The 22656-nt window shown below is 38.9% G+C and overlaps 1 protein-coding gene across 3 annotated transcripts; it reads left to right on the plus strand.

Moving 5' to 3' along the window:
- Positions 1–2183: 2183 nt before the first annotated feature.
- Positions 2184–22150, plus strand: LOC136842798 (glycoprotein-N-acetylgalactosamine 3-beta-galactosyltransferase 1-like). 3 transcript variants are annotated; one of them, XM_067110647.1, is made up of 8 exons: positions 2184–3201; positions 12265–12474; positions 12881–13042; positions 13719–13987; positions 14477–14644; positions 17418–17538; positions 21295–21452; positions 21970–22150. In XM_067110647.1, exons 2-8 carry the CDS (start codon positions 12276–12278, stop codon positions 22096–22098), a joined length of 1206 nt encoding a protein of 401 aa, XP_066966748.1. In that variant the 5' UTR covers positions 2184–3201; positions 12265–12275; the 3' UTR covers positions 22099–22150. The 3 variants fall into 3 exon arrangements, with proteins under 3 accessions (XP_066966748.1, XP_066966750.1, XP_066966749.1); XM_067110649.1 differs by lacking the exon at positions 12265–12474 and having other exon boundaries at positions 2350–3201; XM_067110648.1 differs by lacking the exon at positions 14477–14644 and having other exon boundaries at positions 3064–3201.
- The last annotated feature ends 506 nt before the right edge of the window (positions 22151–22656 follow it).

Here is a 22656-nt window from a genome sequence, read left to right on the forward strand (position 1 = left end):
GAGACAGAAAGAGATAGAGAAATTCGGTATAAGTACAGGTCATTGCTTGGCGTTACTGCACAGTCTTCGTATGCCGTGATGTAAATCGGTAATTTGAAAATCAAATAACCGCACACGAAAGTGAATGAGCGATGGTGAAGATTTCCCAGGAGACGACTCATCGGTAAGTTATTCGTATATGATTTCCTGTTCTGAGTCTCCGTCTTCGGTTTAACGCGAGTTTCATCTCGTTTTCATCTTGGAAAACACGGAGTGAAAGTGGGTCTTGACAAATCGAAGCAGATGACACCCCGTGTTTCTCAGTTGCGCAAGCGCAGGCCCTTAGAGTGTCGGCGAGACGTCATAAAAGGGCCGGTTTAACCACGGTCTAGGTACCGCGCCGAATTACCCGGCGGGCGGGTAGACCCATACAGCCACTAATTGTTCTTGTCCGAGACAGGTATGGGTGGCCCAGTCAGGATGTCACAATTCCCGTGCGTTTAGGAAAGATTACTGTAATTCGGCATTCAGACTTGTACTTCCTGACCGTAGGACTACTGAAGTTTTTCCTTGTTGCATCATTTGTAGACAAGTCAGGTTTTTCTGGAGGAACCAGACTAGATCAGACTTGACCAGGTACGATAGATAATAAAAAATTTGTAATACAGCAACCAGCTTGAAAGCTGAGCCAAATTGGGATCTTGAGTGATAATCCCAAAATCATAGTTTCCAGGCCTTTTCAGGTATGTTTCATTTGTGATCTTTTGTTTGCATTACTAGAGGAATATATTACGCGGTATTCATCTGTCTGACTGTATATGGGCGAATACATTTACGTATCTTTGATAGTATGGATATTCATTTCCTTTATATATATAAATACATATATATATATATATATATATATATATATATATATATATATATATATATATATATATATATATATATATATATATATATATATATATATATATATAACTTTATCACATACACAATTGTTCTGTGCATTAGTAGAATTACTAAAAGGACCTCATTCAAACTGGATGGTATCTAACGGAGTTTTTTATTCAGAAAAAGTTACAAGCTTTCTTGGACAAACAGTCCACATTATCAAGTATCGGATACTTGATAATATGGACTGTTTGTCCAAGAAAGCTTGTAACTTTTTCTGAATAAAAAACTCCGTGAGATACCATCCAGTTTGAATGAGGTCCTTTTAGTAATATATATATATATATATACATAATGCGTTCAATAGAGCTCTCCCATGTGATTGTAAGATGCGACTATAATCCAAGACTTCTTTCAGTCAGATCTTATGACAAAATCTTTTCAAAAGATTTATAAAGATAAGTTACTTCGGTAGGAAAGCGAAAGCTACCTAGGACAAACAGAGCGAACCATACGTACCTTGAGGCCTAGGCCTACTTTTTACATCGCAGCTAAATTAATGTCTTATTCTCGCTGAGCAGTTCGCGGCAAATATGTAAACCTGCCACAACTGAAAAGCAAAATGATTAAATAAATCAATAAAAACTTACTGTATTTAATACACAACTTAACAGTCTAATTAGTTCGACTCCGCTGCTTTTTGCGCGATTATCATCAATGGAGAATACGGGCAAGATGAATGAAGTGTGAAGCCTGTAAACTTTATTAGATACTTGGAACTGAGAATAATGTACTGTATGTATTTAATCGCTCATTTTATTAACACATCTGGAACTGAAGAGCTTAGTTCTTGGGATACGCAATACTTTACAAAACTAGTGAGTTGATATTGTCGGCTATTGAGTCTTCAAACTGAACATGATTAAATGATGATTGATGGTTTAAGGCCCACAAAATTAAAATTCAATCATATATATATATATATATATATATATATATATATATATATATATATATACAGTATATATATATATATATATATATATATATATATATATATATGTGTGTGTGTGTGTGTGTGCGCGCGCGCGCGCGCGTGTAATCTATCTGTAATATCATGTTTGCTTGCTTATAACAACAATCATAGCAATTTCCTCGATTCTGTCTCTTTCTTGCACCTCTTTCATCTGCAAATATTTTGAGATTCGTCCAGACTCTTCCCCGCTCATGACCGCTTTCTACTTTATTTTTAACGCACCAATAATAACGTGAGCATGGCATTGCGCTTCAACGTGGGAAAGTTGTTAGGTGTCGTTCAGTTGCAGGCAAGGAGTAATCTTGCAGATTCTCTCCGGTGTCCAGCACTTGGGAATGTAGGCTACCGACATTCGCCGGTAGCCAGTGCGGCAACAACCGAACATCGGGACCGAGTAGCGAGCGTCAGTTGCTGTCGGTCGCAGATCTCGCCAAGTCGCCAGTCTGTACACCGGCAGGCTGGGAGGCAGGACCCTGACAGAAAGGCAGGGAGTGAGAGAGAAAGACAGTTTTCTCTTTGGCAGAAATTAGCCTGGAAATTGGTGCTTTACCACGCTGACCACATCGTGAGTCACATTTCACCGGTGATGATGTAAAAGTGTTTGCTGGTTTCATTCGTTGTTTACGGCAGGTGAAAGAGAGACATAAGAATTGCGTAGACTGACGGATCTTTCACGTGGACCCTCAATGTCATGAAAACATTTTGATTTCTTCGCTTTTGCGGTGAAATTTAGTGACGTGAGTGCTTATAACGATATCTATAAAGATGCTTATGTTTAGCTTACTAAGAAAAGATGGCGAGGTCCTTTTTGTTTAAAAGTTGTACCGTTGCTTAACGGTTACTCAAGTGTTGCAGGTTGTTTCCCAGGAAGTGGAAAAATGGAAATTGTATGAGACCATTTCATTTCGCCGGGGCTTATTCGGTGCGTATCGATGTTGTAAAATCAAAGCAACAAAGCCAATGAACCTTCCGGTGAAACAGTAACCTCAAAGAAGCAGAGAAAGCTCTTGCTCATTACAAAGTACACAAAGGCAGTTAGCAGTGAGAGAAAAGGAATAGAAATTCTAATTCAACGGTGGTGACTTGCAGAACCGTTGCGGCAAGGAATACTTTGTCATGCCTTAAAAAGTGAAAAGCCTTGGCTCGGATAAAAGGAAAAACTTTCAAATCCTTCGTATGGAAAAGGTATTCAGTGTTACATTTCGTGAAGAACATGTGGGCTTGAACCGCCAAAGAATTTGAAGGACTTACAAGCTTCGGACTACAAATTTTTTTCGGCGATACTTTTACCAGTAAGTTTACCGATTTCACTGTTAAGGAATTTCTCCATCATGCACATTCATTCTTATCACTGTCATTATCACCACTGGCGAAAATTACTTATAAACATATAGCCATCAAATTCTACATAGTGCTTTCTCTCAGGCAAAGAACACCGAGATGGTCCAATGCAATATAGTTACTGTCACTGGATTTCTGAGATTATTCGAACACAAAATGAATAATTAAGTTAACGATAATTTGTGATAGCACTTATTTAATTGAACTGACCTAACCTAAACAAATGAAAGCTGCAGAGTTTTGTTATCTTTTTTGACGCTTACAATCAGCGATTGATGAAAGCATTTAAGAGCAAGATGACATCATATGAATTCACTGGCATGCGCTTCTGGCATCCGTATTAGGTTAGTATAAAAGTAAAAGCTGAAGAGAAAGGTTTGAATGTAAATATTTAGATGTGAGAGAGAGAGAGAGAGAGAATACCAGTCTGTGCTTTCTTTACCAAATGTGGGTCGACATTCGATGTAATTTCGAAGATTCGGGAAAGGGAAACGAATAGCCGTTTCACGTGTGGTTGCTACAGCGTTCTTTACGCTGTTAAACAGACACAGTACGAAACTTTTGCGTATATGTTATACATTAAATGCCGCTGGTTTGCATCATTATCGATATAATGACATATGCCTTTGACAGAGTATACCAGTATCATGGAAGGTCTTGCGTCACTGGAATTCTCGTTAAATATGTGAAGCTGATTGAAATTATCCATGAACGAAGTAGAGTAGAGGCAGAGCTGATGCTGATGGAGGCTTGTCATGTGGATTTGCTGTGAATAGTAGGTTGCTACAGCTTGCGTTATGAAACCTTTGCTACTTGCCATTCTTATGGCTTTTATCATAAAAAAAACTGGCTGGATTTGATAGGTTTAGAATGGAGTAACGACAAAAACTTGACGGACAGAATACGCAGATGATATTGTTCTATTCAGAGTATGCTCAAAGTGATTACATAGAACAAGACGGTGAAAGGATTATCGAGGTGGACTATTTCAAATATTTAGGAACAACGACATCCATGACAGGTTCCCATGAATTTGGAATTTAGTAAAAGGCAAATCAAAGAACAGGCAGACTGAGTAGGATTTGGAAATCAAATAGACTGAAACTCCATATGAAAGTAAGATTTAACGTAAGTCTAGTACGATCTATATTGCTATACTTCCATGACTTCAACTATATCTAAAAGGTTTGGCGATCTGAGGATAGAACTGTAATGAGAATATTAGCGTCAGAAGTCAGGACAGAGTTGGTAATGATAGCACAAGGGAAGTTAAGGAAGTTCCATATGTCGATGAGATAAAGGTGAACGGGAGAGGGACGTTGTTGTTGACTGAACTGGTTTTATGCCAGCACGGGCTCTTGCTCATAGAGATTACTAGGATATGCCTTAAGCACCATCCCTAGGAGAATTATAGGACGTGATAGCGTCAGCTGGCTTCTGCGGGCACCGTATGATTCGGAAGACTTAGACCTACAGGATAGACTACTATATGAGGGAGGCAGGAGGTGAGTGGAGATCTGTAGAAGATAAAGCACATGGAAGATATGACAGACGGAATCGCGCAGAGGACGTACAGATAACTGACTCCGTCATAGTTTTTGTCGACATCTGACAAAGCATTTATCGGCAGCTATAGAACAAATTTTCCGGGGAAAAAATGAAGTTGCTGATTTAACTCAGTCCCGATGACATAACAGGCATTGCGAAGGAATTGGCGCTTTGCGTCAGTCAGCACGTAAAAAATGGACACAAGGAAGGAAAGGATGATTTTATCCAACGTAACCTAGGTCTACTTAAATCTCCCTTCGTAAATTATACGAGTAGCGTAACAATAGCCACTTTGAAAATGATGATGGAAAAAGGTTTCTTTTACTTTATTCGTTTATAGAAGCATTAATTCGGATTAAAATTCTCAAATTTCCCCATTTAAGCCTAATGCACATAGTGCATCGGTTGCCTTATTTTGTTATGAAAGCGTAAAACGAAGTCCAACTTTTGTGCTCTTGCTTTGAGAGAGAGAGAGAGAGAGAGAGAGAGAGAGAGAGAGAGAGAGAGAATTTTGCTAAGCGATTAAGAGGCATAATCACGAATTCGAATCCTACGGTAGAACAGTTAGGACAAAGGTCGTAAAGAGATTGACCAGATGATATAGCCGGTAGAAGGGTCTGCTAAGATAGACTTGGATGGTGATGATGAACTCGGTTAATGTTCTGGAAATACCAGCCGGCATTAAAAGTTGTATTGAATACTGTAAGCGTTTATTTTATGTACAAACATTATTATTATATTATTATTATTATTATTATTATTATTGTTGTTGTTGTTGTTGTTGTTGTTGTTGTTGTTGTTGTTGTTGTTGTTGTTAAGTATTAATTTTATGTACAAACAGATTATTATTATTATTATTATTATTATTATTATTATTATTATTATTATTATTATTATTATTATGTTTCTATTTGTCACAACGGAATACTGACGGAAATTTGCACCCGAAAAAAAATGTTAGTCCAAAGGATGGACACCACCCAGCATAGGACGGGTTGCCTTAGGGATAAAACGGCCCTGGACGAGGGGATACTATAAATAAATAAATAGACATGTAAATAAATAATTTTATAAATAAAAAAACTATTGTGGCTGTACTGTGCGTAGGGCATACAGTTGGTTGTATCTCTTACGGGGACAAAAGAGAGAGAGAGAGAGAGAGAGAGAGAGAGAGAGAGAGAGAGAGAGAGAGAGAGAGAGACTGACTCAATTATCTTTTGAAACGAGAGAAGTCTTTTGATATCCCATTTTTGGCTCTAATATCTGCGCGATTCACTCTGCTGAACGCACTGCGTCGCCATTCCGTACTTCTCCCACGCCTTCCATTAGGCCAAACCTTTTTCCCCGATTCGGATATTAAACAAAAAAAAAAAAAAACCACGCGTTTGTTTGTACTATGTCTTTATACGAGGTCAACAGTGGCTTTTGCATGAGCGGTACTTGAGGTATTTTGTCACAGGAAAGCTGGATGAAAGGACTGTCTGCGTCATGCGAAGTTACAACTGCGGAATCTGGCATACAATGTCGGACCGAAAATGGTTTTCGCATCAATTTTCTTCCAAATGGCTGTATGAATTGTTGCATTATCTTTTTGGGGCGGGAGGTGACCTCGTAGATAACTAGACAGATATGTCAATGTCATCTTGAGCTGTTGTACCTTACAAGGGTTTATTGGAGTTGTTATCTTATGGCCGTTATATGCTTTTATGATTCCTGTTCAATTTCGGTATAATGTCTTCCTCTATACATGTAGTTTTATGTATAACTTTTGTGTACATTCCACTTGGGGGTTGTGTATTAACTTCCGTTAGATTAACTAAACATAATGCTGCCTGTGTACCTTAAGTTTGTTTTGGCTTTAAAAATACATTGAATATTGTTTTCAATGTAAAATATTTTAGGTCAGTGTTGTCAGTGTTATAGGCTAATAAACCACGAGAGACTATTGATCATATATTGTAAATACTTTGAACATTGTCAGATTTCAATGTACAAGCAAAGAAAAAAAAGAGAAAGAAAGAAAAGAAAAAGGGACAATTACGGGAAGACAGAGGGCGAATGCATGGTAAAGTACGCCCATCAGACAGTTAGCCTAAGTGGCTCAGTTTTCCCATGGACCTGCTAACCAGTGAAAACCAGATTCTTCCCATAAACAGCCCTTTGCGTCACGGATCCTCAAGAGAAACGACTTTTTGTGGAATAATCTGCATTAGTAATGAGCAATAAATCACACCTGCCATTCTTTCTTGTTATTTATTTCCAATGCAAAAACTGCACGCCCTCCAAAATGAAGTTTCCACGAGGGGGGTTAGTGCCGTCAGAGAACCTCATGCGGTACACTTGCCCTTGTAGGCATTACTTCAGGTTCTTTGCAGCGTGCCTTCGGCCCCTAGCTGCAACCCCTTTCGTTCCTTTTACTGGACCTCCTTTCATATTCTCTTTCTTCCATCTTACTTTCCACCATCTAACAATTAATTCATAATGCAGCTGCGAGGTTTTCCTCCTGTTACACCTTTCAAACCTTTTACTGTCAATTTCCGTTTAAGCGCTGAATGACCTCATAGGTCCCAGTGCTTCGCCTTTGGCCTGAATTCTATATATTCAGTTCAGTTCAATCCAAAACGAGGTTTTACTTGTTAAAAAGATATTGCTTACCGTTTGTTTATTAGTGTAATTCTTTTTTTTACTTTGGTTTGCTTTGGTTTTTTATTCACTTTTTTATGTTCTTGTTTATCATCCAGAACTAGAACATATGGCTAGTTCCTAATTAGATAAACTTAGTCACATGATTTCTACAAGTCCAATGGAATGTCAGCCTGACACTGACGCAAAATGAGTTTTAATTCTAGTGTGTTTTGTATATTTATAGTTTGGGCGATGACATAGCCGGCCATGTTTGCTGCTTATGTTAAAAATGTCTAGTAAATCTAGAGTTAATGATAATTCTTATTTCTTTAGTGACTTGTGTAACATAGCAGAACTGATACTAGCAGCATTCCAGTGTGTGTAGTTCGTCCCTAGCGAGTTTTGGCTATTCCTGCAACAATTAGGCCTACTCTTTGCTGAAACCAACTGTCTGAAAGAGCCATAATTCTTTCTTCCACAGATTTGTTTTCCAAATTTGGTTATTAATTAGGTATAATGTTATTTGTTATCATTCGCGTTCCCCATTCTAGAACGTCTATAAGAGTTAAATCGTAGAATGCTGGAAATTATCAATAATAGTTACGTAAAAGTTATGTAAATGTTGGAAACGATCAACAATCATTGTGTAAATGTTGTAAATGGTCAATGATCGTTATGTAAATGTTGTATATGATCAATAATCGTTATGTAAATGTTGTAAATGATCAATAATCGTTACGTAAATATCAATAGTGGTTCTGTAAATGTTGGAAATTATCAATAATAGTCATGTAAATGGTGGAAATTATCGGTAATAGTTATGTAATTGCTGGAAATTATCAATAATTGTCACGTTAATGTTGGAAAAGTCTTCATTTAGAGCGACCTCTTCTTAGCATGAGGTGACCAAAACTTTACAGATACTGTACTCAATTGCAGGTATTCCCCCTAAAACCTCCCTATCCCCAAGAAGCTAACACACACACACACACACACACGAACAGAAAAAGAAAAATAATTTGCACTGGTTGAGGCTCGTGACTTTTTTCCTAGATAATCGTAGCCTTTAGTCCAATCTCTCGTCCGTATGACAATTTTTTACCTCGTGCTTGGTTATTAACTGATATTCAGCTGTCACGTAACCTCGATCTGGACTCGTATGCGCATTCCATTAACATTTCTGCTCTCATTTCTGTTTTTAAAGAGGGCATTGTGCTGCTGCAGCAGTTATGCATCTGCTTTGGGCAGCCACCTGTCGCTAGACTCACTCAACAAATCCTCCAATTTGTTGGCCATATGGCTTAATGTTTACCCTCCGTAATTCTATATCCTTCTGTCGCCCAAATAGAAAGGCAGTTTTTCTAATTTTTATATTTATACACCTCTCAGTTGCTTCTAATGCTGTGTTTAAATCTCTTTTGAACTTCAGATGTTCAACCTTGGTGAGCAGGCTGGCTTAGTCTCACTTTGTAGTTTGTTTGATGTTTCCTTATTTTTTACTGTGTTATTTATCTGATTTGTTTTTATTCATGTTTTTTCTTTCTCTTTGTTCTTTCTTTGCGTGAACTGGGCTGCTTTCCCTAGAGAAGCCCCAGGGCATGTAGTATTCTGCTTTTCCATTAAAGGTTGCTGCTTATATTCAGAAGTCTTTAAAAGAAAATTTGTAAAATGAAGATGAACTTATTTAAGGCAGATATTTCCAGTGTACACCATACATAAATCAACCGATGATGCTCAATAGCGGTAGCGCCTAATTGCGCACTCAGCTTCCATGAACTAGAACAGGCCATTAGACTCAATCATGCTTTGGCAGCGATTTCCAGCAATTTATGACCTGGCCAGCTAACAGACGTTGCCTCTCTTTCATTTCCAGGTCTCATAGATTTGTAATTTCTGATCTTAGAATGGGAACGTCAATCATCATCAGATCGGTGTTTTTACTTTTTTTTTTTATCTACTCTTGGCTTCGTCGTGCCTGGCTTTACTGGGAATTGGATTCAGACATCATTTTCTCTCTCTCTCTCTCTCTCTCTCTCTCTCTCTCTCTCTCTCTCTCTCTCTCTCTCTGTATACATATATATATATACATATTTATATATGTATGTGTATGTCACTTTTTTATATATCTCATCTGCGTTTGATCTTATGCATAAATTTTCTGTATTATGTACAGCATTTAGTTTTCATGTATGGAAAGAGTGTTCAGTGGAAGTTTGCCAATAAAGTTAGTACCTTTTTGATTAATTCCAAAAGTAATATATATATATATATATATATATATATATATATATATATATATATATATATATATATAATCATTTTCACCACCGGAGGTAAAACGTGATATGAAATATAAACAGAGGATGTAACCTACGAGGAAAGTGAAACAACAGAGTGCAAGTTCTGTCGCCATTGCTCTAGGGCATTCTCAAGCAAAAATGCCTTCAAGGCGAAAAATCTTCACTTTCCTGGTGGCTATGTACTCTCTCTCTCTCTCTCTCTCTCTCTCTCTCTCTCTCTCTCTCTCTCTCTCTCTCTCTCTCTCGTTGTGTATATATTATATATATATATATATGTGTGTGTGTGTGGGTGGGTGGGTGAGTATGTGTACATCAGAATAATAAGAGTGGTGTGGTCGGCAGAATGAGTGGAGGCCAATATGTTGTTGAAGAGTAAAATTTGGCAGTGTCAAGAGGGAGATTTAGACAGGGCAGGACAGATGGCGTGAAAGAGATATTAAATAAGCAGGACCTTAACATATAAGCTGCATTAGAGAGTTTGCAACTTAGAGGTGGATGGCAAAGTGCTTGAAGGTTGTCCGATGCGTTACTGAGGAACCCCCTGTATGGTGTGGGTCCTGGGTTGTATGAAACGGTTGGTGTTATGAAAGTTTTCGGCTCAGAGTTTCGTCCATGGTTTAACTGTTAAAAGTACTAATGTAACTATAAACCTAGTTTTTTTTTTTCTTTGCGTTGCTGTATGAGGTATCGGAAATATATTCATAAAATTGCACTTTACCGTCAGCTCTAATGCTAAGCTGAACGAGGCCCAACTTGGTCTAACGTGAGTCTATATAGCCAGAGCAATATTCCTAGCTTATGCGACTACACCTTTTATAACACACCACTCCATTTACTTCGTTAAATGAGAAAGAAGACGAGAGATAATGGCATTATCACTTTCAGTAATTGCCTGAGGTTTCCTATCAAGGTCAAGGTAACCATTTTCCTCTTCCTTGTTCCTCAATGCAGCCGTTTATTTAATGCGTCGTCTTTCCTTTCGTAACTCTTAATTATTAACAAATAACACCCGAGGCGTTATAAATATGACTCTTCGTTCGAACTGTAGGACTTAAATCGTCTTATATACTTCTAGTTTCAAATCCTCTTCCTTGGGTACAAACTTTCCAAACGCATAGAAATAATGCTAAAAACCGGATAACGACATTATATACGCGTTGGAATGACAGAACATTTATTTGTCTTACTTTCTATTTTCATTATTCATGACAGAAAGGGAAAGTGTATTTTATTCTTTTTTTTTCTTTGCGAGCAACTGATAAGTAATCTTGCATGCCCTCCGGAAATCAAATGATGAATGACCAGGTTGTTGTGACTAGACTCGAAACGAGTTCTGGTGAGTTTTTCTCTGAGGGGTGATACGCTAACAAATTCACATCTACGTAGTTTTCATCAAAGGTTTCATGCATTAGCTCCCGTTGTTGAGTTCATGACAACATTGTTGTAATGTCCATTTATATAATAATAATATGCTTGATCTTCGACTAAAATATTTAACATAGTAAACAGAAATCAGGAAGGAGTGACGTGTCTTACTCTTTACAAGTTACAATTGTGACCCATTCACCTTCAGCTCGGCTCTTCAGGTCGGTCTGTTTTAAGTTTCAGTCAGGTTGGCGGGAAGTAGGTGACAACGGCTTTTGGTAGCATTTGGTAAACCCATTCAATTACTGTATTTATCCAGGTTTGGGACCAGTATGAGTGTTTTAATACTTAATGCGAAATTGTTTATGTGCATATATGTAAGAGGAATGCGAAATTGTTTGTGTGCATATATGTAAGAAGAGCCACTCGAACATATTCTTAATCTCTCTACTAAGTGATGACACGACCGATTAGCTGTGTTAAACCGGTATATATAATATAACTTCTACTATGAAGTTTATTGTATCTCCATTAAGTGATACTTCGTATCTTGCGTCTTTCCGCAGAGTCTCTGTACAACTGTTCGTTGAAATAAACGTTTTCCTACTGTTAACCTTTCTTTGAAATACGAGAACGCTAGCTAGTCGAGAACCATGTGATAATCTCACTTTCTCCGCCTGACTAGACTCAAGATTCTCTCTCCCCTGTCTCTGATACCGATGTAATGTATATATGAGTTAAACCGAAGTGCTTATCGTCTGCAAAAAAAAAAAAAACTGCATTTTCGTTGTGAAATCTGACAAGATTTATTGTTTTCTTAACATGGTATTTTTTTCACACGCACAGTGACCAAGCGGAACATTTTTTTGAGGTTGCAACATTTGTCGTTGTACATTTTTATTCAGTTGATAAAAATGGGAATGTTGTCAAGAGATTGCAAGCACGCAACAGCCAGTTCCGTATAATAGCCTTCAGTTTCAAGCCAGACAGTACTGGTATTCAGTGCAGAGGACCGCATGAAAGTTGACTTCGTCGTGCGTGCAATGTATCTATGCTAAAAATGTCAATAACCTCTGTAGTACGCATTTTCTTTGTACTCTTTGTATAAAAAAAAGTAGTTTTATCCCTTGTTCGGTCGGAGATAATGTTGATTATATTGATATTTTCTTGAAACAGGCAAATTCTTCATGCCAGAGTCAATTAGTAGGAGAGAACGCCCCTGTGTGCCCCAGGGAGTCGGATGGTGGCGACTCAGGTCACTTTCGCCTCAATGTCTAGCCGCTCTCGTCATGGGCTTTTTCTTAGGCCTAACCATCGCCCTGTTACATTCGACCGCCCTTTATATGCCAAATACCACGCAAAATTCTCAGCCAGGGATATCTGCAAGTAAGTTGTGTTTTTTTTATTGTTTTTAAGGATAGGGAAAAGTTTGGTGGATTTCTAAGTGACTACAAGAACGTAAAGAATGAAGGGAGTGGTTTTGATGTCTGCTCGACTCGGGATTGGCGTTAATGCTATGATATTTTATTTAACATCGTCACGTATATTTATTTATAATCGTCTGTATGGTTGGCTTAAATGTTTCGTACTGAAGTTAAACTATAGTCTAATGTTGTTCGAATAATATAAACGATAGTCTAATATTGTTCGAAAAATATAAACGAACGAGTGAGAGAAATGATTCCATAGATATTTTATTGAAGGAATAGCGAGATCTTGTGAAAACACACCTATTGGCAATGCTGAAGATTCTCTCTCTCTCGTATTTAAACTTTTTTTTTCCGTTTCCCAGGATGGATGAACGAGCCGTGGGAAAAAGAGGTATCCAGTCCAGATGATTTGGTGCAGATAGTCGGTACCAGAGAGATGGGCGGTCGGCCCACAAAGTCAGCCGGGAAAACAAAAGAGCCGCAACAACAATATCAGCGTCTGCAAAAGCGTTCGAAAACCTGTTGTAAGTGTAATATTTTTTTGTGCTTTTCAATTATTCTCAAAGTGCATTTATTTCACGTTTGCGAGTTTTCCATACATTTTGCATGAATGTAAATCGTGTTTTTCTTTGTATTAATGTAATTCACATTAAATAAAAGATACATGTACTTAAATATGGCAACTGTGATATGTTTTTCCACAGTACTGTATTATTTGCCTTCTGTTCATAGCCGAATTAAATGCTTTGCAATCATTATTGCTTTCAATACTTAGATTTGCGGTTTACTCATGAAACTGTGGTAATATGAATGTTTTTATTTTTATTGTCTTTAATATCAAAAGAGAGAAGATTCTCCTTGTCCATCTCCTTATATCTTAATTTATATCTGGCGATTCGTGTATGTTGGACATTATTATTATTATTATTATTATTATTATTATTATTATTATTATTATTATTATTATTAGAAAGCATAAGCAAATACTTGTCCGCTATTACAAACCAAAGTTTCTCTCCATTTTAAATACTTCATAAATTTCATTGATGCCACATATTACTGGCGAATAAAGCAGTTTTGGTTGATTTCAAGAAGGTTTAATTATGGCAATGAAAGACCCTGACCCTACTAAGCTGATCCCTAAACCTTCTAGGCTAATCCCCAAAACTTCTAGGCTGATCAATTAATCTGCCCCCCCAGTTGGCAACGTTGCCAATCGCCTCTTCCACGAAGTGCGCGTCCTGTGTCTCGTTGTGACATACCCCGCCCACCATGTCTCCTACGCCCTCCACGTCTACCGCACCTGGGGGAAGAGGTGCACCAAGATTCTCTTCGTCACCAACTACGTGTATGAAGAGGACTACGACGAAGACGGGTTCCCCAGGAGACAGAGGGAAGATGACGAACTTCCGCTGCTGACGGTACCGCACGCGTCCACTCGACGGGACGGACTTTGGAATAAAACTAGGGTAGGTTCCGGGTAGGCAAGGTTTCATGTAGCATTTTTGTAGGGCAGAGTCCGGTGGGGCGGGCAACACAACCGATGAAGTAGTAGTAGTAGTAGTAACGGATTTGTATGTGAAACAGCTCCCATGTAAACAAGGAAGAAAAACCTGAGGAAAAAGCCGGTGGTGGTTCTCAATTCGAAAAGAAGCACAAGGCCAACCTCTCAGAGTTATCTTTTGTTAAGAATGCTTGGTTGTACGCAGCTGCAAACATTGTGTGCCACCTTGTGATAACATAAGGTCATATTTTACGAAATATCATAGCTACGTCATGAACTTATTGAGTTTTTTTATCATTTTAAATTTTGCCACGCTCCAGTAACAAACGGAAACTTATCTGATTTTAACACAGGATAAGCACTCAAAGACTCGCGCAGAGACTAGTCTTCAAAAAGGGAGAAATAAACAGTACATAAGAGAGTGAGTAATAAATTCCTTTCTTATGCCGAACAGGACGCCTTTCGCCACGCCTACCTCCATTATCTGGACGACTACGACTGGTTCGTGAAAGCGGACGACGACACGTACCTCATCATGGAGAACCTTCGCTACTGGCTGCATGACAAGGACCCCGAAGACCCTCTCTACTACGGATGCCACTTTGATGCCATCGTTCCTCAGGTAGTGGAAGGAATTAAAAATTAGCAGGTGGAAATTGGTCAGCCTTGTTTTAAAGCAAAGTTTCCTCGCAGTAGGTGTAGTGCCGACAGTGCATATCACTTGGTGCATTATAGCCGTTATTAAGGGTGTTTGCAGCGTCCCTTCGGCCCACAGCTGCAACCAGTTTTTAGTCTTACTTTCTATTTCTCCCGCTTCCTTCCTTCAATTTTGCTGTGCAACTTCTCTAACTATTATAACTATTATTGCTCAGTACTGCCGGGTTTTCTTCAAGTTCCATCTTTGGACCCCTATACAGTGGTCTCCTTTATTTTCTTATCTTTATCTTGCTGTCCAACCGCTCCAACTCTCCTTTTTCACTGCCTTGAGCACTGTATGGTAGTAAGTGCACCAGTGCTTGGCTTGACAGCCAAAATTTCCTAAGTTAAGAGCAGATTTTGCTATATAAAAGAGTATACTCTGGTCATTCTTTTAACAACCATTGTTCTGCAGTTATAGGTGGAAAACAGTTACCGTGGAATTAGTAAACCTTTTGCTAGAGAGTAAAAGAGTTAAGTATACCTTAGTTTAACCAGACCACAGAGCTGATTAGCAGCTCTCCTAGGGCTGGCCCGAAGGATTAGACTTATTTTACGTGGCTAAGAACCAATTGGTTACCTAGCAACGGGACCTACAGCTTATTGTGGAATCCGAACCACATTATACCGAGAAATGAATTTCTATCACTAGAAGTAAATTACTCTAATTCTTCATTGGCCGGCCGGAGAGTCGAACGAGGGCCTAGGAGAGTGCTAGCCGAGTACGATATCGACCCATCCAATGAGGAACTGCTAGAGAGTAAAATCTGTGACATTTTATAATAGAGCATAAAATCACTCCTTAAAAGAACTTTTTTCTGGAGGTAGTGGAGCAAAAAGCACCAGCAAATACCTTGATCATTAAACCTCTTATGAGAAAGCACAATTTCTTTACTGTTTCGTCATTTCAAACGAGAGTTTATCTTAGTAATTAATTCTGTAACAGATGCGGATTTTATAATACTTGAGGTGATTTGTGACGAACACAAGATACGCTTACATGTTATTGCTTTGTAGCGATAAATGACAGTCACGCTAAGAAAAAACAAGTAAAAAATGCGCCGAAGTTTCTTCGACGCAATCGAGTCTTCTGTACAGCCGCTACAGCGTATAATCAGGGCCACCAAAAATGGATCTATCATTCTGTGGCCTCGCTATAATTCTGTATGAGCTGCTACCCATGAAACTTTAACCACGGCCCGGTGGTGGCCTATCCAATATCGTTGCCAGAAGCACGAGTATGGCTAAATTTAACCTTAAATAAAATTAAAACTACCGAGGAGAGGAGGCTGAAATTTGGTATGTTTGATGATTGGAGGGTGGATGATCAATAATTTGCAGACCTTTAGTCTTAGTAGTTTTTAAAATCTGAGGGCGGACAGAAAAAATGCGGATAGAATAAAGTGCGGACGGACAGACAAAGCCGGCACAATAGTTTTCTTTTACAAAAAACAAAAAATGCAGCCTAGCTCACCACAACATTTTTTTGAAAAAGAAAATCTAAGCACAAATAACTTTGATATCCTCTAGATATAGAAAAGTCCTTTGTATGAAAGCGAGCTCCGATTTTCTATTAACAATACTGGTGCAGTTTGCAGTGAGAGTCTTCAGTAGATGAGTAAAAGTTATGTGGTTTGAACTTTCACTGAAAGTTGCATGAAATTGCAAGATATTTAAATAAGTAAAAAAAAAGTGCTAAATGCTGTTTTCATCCTTCCAATTAAGTGTGCGTACTTTATACAGATTTCCGCTCTTCAAGAGTAAGCGGCAAATGACCTAAAAATAATATTCTCGACTCATAAATTCGGCCATTATATAGCTAGGTTGAGCTAAACATAATATATACCCTTTGGGCACAAGAAGTGGATGCATCAAGTATACTAGTTTTTGTATTGGTAATTGCTAGCCGGAAACACTGAGTACTGAGGTATGGATTAGTTTTTCATATATTGTAAGACTAGGGATATAAACTCTCACTGTTGACTTACATGCTTTATGTTAGGACATTATTATTTATATGAATACTGTCAGGACTCTCTTATTTATATGAATACTGTAATAAGAAAAAAAAAGGCCTATGAGTTATGCTGTTTCTGAAGTAAAGTAAAAAGAGAAGTCTAAGTTTTGCAGTTTATGAATTTTGATTAAATAGAGGCGTCTTAATTTTGCTGTTTACAAACTCTAAGTAAATAGAAGCCCGTGAATTTTAGTAAGTAAAACAGGTGAAAAATGCGCCGAAGTTTCTTCGGCGCAATCGAGTTTTCTGTACAACCGCTACAGCGTATAATCAAGGCCTACGAAAACAAATCCATCTATCTTTCGGTGGTCTCGGTATAATGCTGTATGAGCCGCGGCCCATGAAACTTTAACCACGGCCCGGTGATGGCATGTCCCATATCGTTGCCAGACGCACGGTTATGGCTAACTTTCACCATAACTAAGATAAAAACTACTGAGGCTAGAGGGCTGCAATTTGGTATGTTTGGTGATTGGAGGGTGGACGATCAACATACCAATTTGCAGCCCTCTAGCCTCAGTAGTTTTTAAGATCTGAGGGCGGACAGAAAAAGTGGGCTCAATAGTTTTCTTTTACAGAAAACTAAAAAGGCGCGTGAATTTAACTAATCAGGAGTTATCAATAGATAGAAGCACCTGAGGGTTGCATTTTTTCATTAATCTTTCATTTCTGCTTCCGACAGGGCTACATGAGCGGAGGTGCCGGGTACATCCTCAGCAGGGGAGCTCTGAGGGCATTCGTTGAGGCGGGCATGAAGAATAAAACCCTGGCTTATTCCCAGGGAGCTGAAGACGTTCAGATGGGTGAGTGAGAATTAATATGGAGAGAATTTATGGTTAAGACTTGCGTTTAGTTAGTTATGATTTACGGTTAATGATAGTGTGTTAGAGTAACTGCGTTAAGGTACGATATATGATGAATCCCGTAGGGGGAAAAATAAGTTAAGTATACCTTAGTTTAACCAGACCACTGAGCTGATTAACAGCTCTCCTAGGGCTGGCCCGAAGGATTAGACATATTTTACGTGGCTAAGAACCAGTTGGTTACCTAGCAACGGGACCTACAGCTTATTGTAGAATCCGAACCACATTATACCGAGAAATGAATTTCCATCACCAGAAATAAATTCCTCTAATTCTTCATTGGCTGGCCGGAGACTCGAACTCGGGCCTAGCAGAGTGCTAGCCGACAACTCTACCGACTCACCCAACGAGGAACTAGGCGTATAGTTACTTGGTGCACTGTAGGGATTACTTAAGGGTCTTTGCAGCGTCCCTTCGGGTCCCAAGTTGCAATCTCTTTCATTCCTTTTACCGTACTTCCTTTCATATTACCCTTCTTCCAGCTGACTTTCCAACCTCCAACAACTGCAAGGTTTTCCTCCTGTTACACCTTTCAAACCTTCTTACTGTCAGTTTCTTTTTTTTAGCGCTGAATGACCTCATAGGCCCCAGCGCTTGGCCCAAGGCCTGAATTCTTTCTATAATAAATAGAATATTTATTTTCATCTTAAATCACTAAACATCGTTTTGCATTCATCATATATCTGTTCAATTCGATATATGATGAATGTAAAACTATGTTTAGTTATGATTTAAGTTGAAAGTAAATATCCTATTTATATATTTGGTTGTAGTCGTGTTTTGGTTAGAACAGGTGACAGTTCCAGGTGTTAGTCAGAAGTGATTTAATGATGGTGAGTTGTCTGAAGATATTCTCAGTATTATGTATTTTTTATTATTAGTTGTCACGGAAAGAGGCCTTGATGATTTGAGATACTTTTTTATATGATTTCATGCTAGTACTGTTGGGTAATATTTGATTATGAGAAATAGGTTGCAGGTAGTTGTAGATAATATTTATAAGTTGTAGATAATATATATAAGTTTAATAAGATGCAGTAATGCTTTAGGAAAACAATTTTATATAGAATGAGAGTACTGCCCTCTCTTTATCTGTTTTTTTTACAGCCCAGGAAAAATACATAACATTTGCGAAAGCCGGTTACAACACAACTCGAATTATATTCACGATTGACACGATTCTGAATTCACCATAAAAAAGAGAAACCGAAAGTGAAGAGAAAACACGACTCATCATTGCAGATCCTCAGACTACGCCGAACTTTCTTTTCAGTAGGGGGGTTAGTGCCGTCAGGGCAGCTGACGGGGTGCACCGTAGGCATTGCCAGAGGTTCTTTGCAGCGTCCCTTAGGTCGCTAGCTGCAACCTCTTTCATTCCTGTTACTGTCCCTCCATTCATAGTATCTTTCTTCCGTCTTGCTGTCCACCCTCTCCTAACAGTTGTTTCATAGTGCAACTGCGAGGCTTTCCTCCTGTTACACCTTTCAGACTCACCTACTCTCGATTTCCTTTCCAGCGCTGAATGACCTCTTAGGTCCCAATGCTTGGCCTTGGCCTAATCTGTGTAATGTTATTCGTATGTTGTTGATAGAAAGTTTGTTCGCGACGATACGTGAAGTCTGTTTCCCGTGAGGAACCGACACTGAAAACCAAGTTTCTTGTGCTAGTCTAGGCCAAGTGACCAGCCTAAGGCCGGGCGCACATTGAGACGCAGGCGACACAGGCAGCGCAGCACAGAGCAGGGCAGAAAACTGCATTTCACTATTTTAAATGTAAGCGCGCACATTGTCAAGCAGGACAGCACAGCGCAGGGGCGGACCTGCTTCGGCCTGCGTCACGCAGTGTTTGAAACGCAGTTTTCTGCGCACATGCGGCACAGGAAGTAACTCGCTCAGTAATCCACCATATTATTATATGATGTAGAAAGTCATATGTCTGTTGATTTTGTTAATTTCTGATGAATCTCTCGAAAGACCTGTGTGCTTCTTATCAACACTGTTTTCCTGTTATTTTTCCTTTTACAATTATCCATTATAATGACATTATGGAGGCAGTATTGCAGGTCAAAAGAAAAGGGAATTGTTCATCAGATGATTTTTCCTCCGTTCCTATACTGCTGAAAGACAGATGTGAAGGAAAATAAAATTTATCTTAAAAACACAGCCAGTTTTCTCTACTCCCGATTGGTTTTTGGGCGTTGCAACCTTCAGATGATATGTCACTTTGTATCATGTTATGCACCTTATCAAATTGTTCTCTGCTTAATCTGAAATAATTCTTGAATTTTTCATCACTCAACTCAGATGTTAAACCAAATGCACCATGGTTATTCCTCTTGGCCATGTACTCACTCCTCCACAGTGATCTCTTTCCCCTACAAATGTCATATAATAACAAAGTATTCTCGAATTCATTTTCCGAGTCAGATTCTGAGCTGAGGTTTCTCGGGTAATCATGAGCGGCAGCCATGATCACAGGGCCTGCATAGGACGACAGACTGCTTCCCATTGTGCGCACCACACCTATGCTGAACTGCCCTGCCCTGCCCTGAGTCTGCCCTGCTCTGCACTGCCCTGCGTCTCAATGTGCGCCCTGACCGGCCTAAGAGAACTTCCTTGTTCTTCACTCTGGTGAAGTCAAATACTGACTGATGACATTTTTTTACCTGAACCTCGGCCAGATGCAGCGTGACGTCATGCGCGAGATTGTCCTTATTTTGGTCGGAAGCGGTCTGACCTGGTATTCTTTAGACCTTGGTCTAGGCTGGGCTTACGCCAGCACGGGCTCTTCTCTTGGGCAGTACCTAAAACCGATAGCTTATAAGCATTACTTCATTATTATTGTACAATATACAATGATTTTCAGGAGACTTAGCTTGTATTAATGCTGTTTGAGTGGATGATAATGCAACGTCAACGTGATTATTCAAACAACGAGGAACTCTGGGGATAAGTGAAATCCAAGTGCTTAAATGTTGATTTATCAGACTTCGAATATTAATATTTAGTGGACAATGCATATGGGAATTTAGACAGTGTTATGAGGAAATTTAAGAATGGCGACTATGCTGTGCAACATGGATTATGACTTGAACCAGTGTATTTCGGTTTTAAGTACATACGTGAAATTAAGGTACTTATCAGCAGTTGACTTGGAATCTTGTTTTTCCAAAGGATTTTCAAGTCTTGTTCAGGTAGAACATTTTATGCCCTGTCTCTCATCAAGGGTGATTTAGTATAGAATATACCCTGTTCCTTTCCTTAGTGGGGTAGTGCCATCATCAGTGCACCTCATGCGGTGCACTGTAGGCGGCAGTGCGTAAGGTTCTTTGCAGCGTCCCTCCGGCCCCTATAGCTGCAACCCCTTTCATTCATTTTACTCTACCTCTGTTTATATTATCTTCCATCTCACTTTCCACCCTCTACTAACAGTTGTTTCACAGTGCAACTGAGAGGTCTTCCTCCTGTTACACCTTTAAAACCTCCTTAACTCTCTATTTCTCTTTCAGTGCTGAATGATCTCATAGGTCCCAAGGCTTGGCCTTTGGCCTAAATTCTATATTCTGATTCCTTTACCCTGTTTATCAACAAGGATAATTTAATACAGAGTATTTTATGCCCCGTCTCTTAGCAAGAATAAACTATTTTATACCCTGGCATTCTAAGAGGATACTTCACGCCCTTTTATTCCTTTCAGGATATTTCATGGCGGCCGCCGGTGTCCGGCCAGGGGACTCGAGAGACGAAAACGGACGACCGCGATTCTTCCCCTTCATTCCGGCGGACGTCGTGGTGCCCAAGAGCAAGAATCTCTCCTACTGGTATTGGGAGAATCTCGTTTATGATCACGAACAGGTAAGACAGCTTTGCTCTCCTTCCGAAATCATTGTAAAACTTGGGTGTGATGGTATTACCCAATGGCATCTAAAGTTACGGGCATGTATAAATAAAGAAAAAAAGTTAAGACGGTAAGTCCCGCCCTGAGGGACGTTACTTACCGGAGCTTGGATGAGGGTACCTTCATTCTGCATTCTTTTATAGGCATATACGGTGAGGGAAGCTCGCCCAGTTTTGGATGACGACAATCTTAAATTGATACAGAAAATGGATGCATTGAAATATATATACAGTATATATATATATATATATATATATATATATATATATATATATATATATATATATATATAGTGTTTGTGTATGTACTTAACTTGCTAAACTAACAATTGACTTATTTATATTAAATTTACTATTCCCATCTTTTCAGGGTGACAGCACTTGAAAATATATCCAACCATTTCATGATTTTGAGTCTAGCTGCCAATATGCAAGCTGCATAAAAAACCTAATTCTTTTTCCTCTCTATTTGCAGGGTCTTTCATGTTGCAGTGACACCACCATCTCATTCCACTACGTTAGAAAAGGCCTACTGTACACCCTCGAATTCTTGATATACCATTTAAAAGCCTATGGTCTAGATATGCCTGTTAAAGACTGCTGACATTTGCGGAACCTTAGTTACATCGTTATTCAATACATATATTTAAACATTATTTTTGTGTATTACATCTAACCTGTTGGATATCACCCATTCATTGTTAACTCCCTGATGGCGACATGTGTTGGTTATATTAGCAAAATGCATATTACAATATTAGCAGTTGTGCAAAAATAATGATAACCATCTTTTAGGCGACATCATGGTGGCGTGATTATCTGCTGGTAATTGAGAAGTATAAAACAGTCTAGGAACGAATTGTTCCTGTAGTATCATCTCTTTCAACCAACGGTTATCAGATTTAGCGTAGGCTGTGTCTATATTGTATTGCGTGTACAGTACAATGTCTTGTAGCTAAATCAATGGCAAGTTAGCAGTTGGCCTATGAGCATAGCGTCCTTATAAATAAACTTACCTACGAAATGGATATCATTAGATATAACGCGGTTAAGTGCACCATAAATGGCCCATAGAGTAATTAGAATTTCTCTTAGCCATGAGCTGGCACGGCCTCTTGCTCCTAAAATCTGCCTGTAATACTCGATCCCATCATCCGGGATC

This window comes from Macrobrachium rosenbergii, chromosome 10 (assembly GCF_040412425.1).
Source record: "Macrobrachium rosenbergii isolate ZJJX-2024 chromosome 10, ASM4041242v1, whole genome shotgun sequence".
In the NCBI taxonomy this organism is placed as follows: domain Eukaryota; kingdom Metazoa; phylum Arthropoda; class Malacostraca; order Decapoda; family Palaemonidae; genus Macrobrachium; species Macrobrachium rosenbergii.

Excerpts from the sequence above, each read along its gene's own strand:
- LOC136842798 (XM_067110647.1), top strand. The coding sequence starts at position 12,276 with ATGCCAGAGTCAATTAGTAGGAGAGAACGCCCCTGTGTGCCCCAGGGA. Across the intron at positions 13,988-14,476 it reads GACTTTGGAATAAAACTAGG|GACGCCTTTCGCCACGCCTA; the intron begins GTAGGTTCCGGG and ends TATGCCGAACAG. Across the intron at positions 21,453-21,969 it reads TCGTTTATGATCACGAACAG|GGTCTTTCATGTTGCAGTGA; the intron begins GTAAGACAGCTT and ends CTCTATTTGCAG.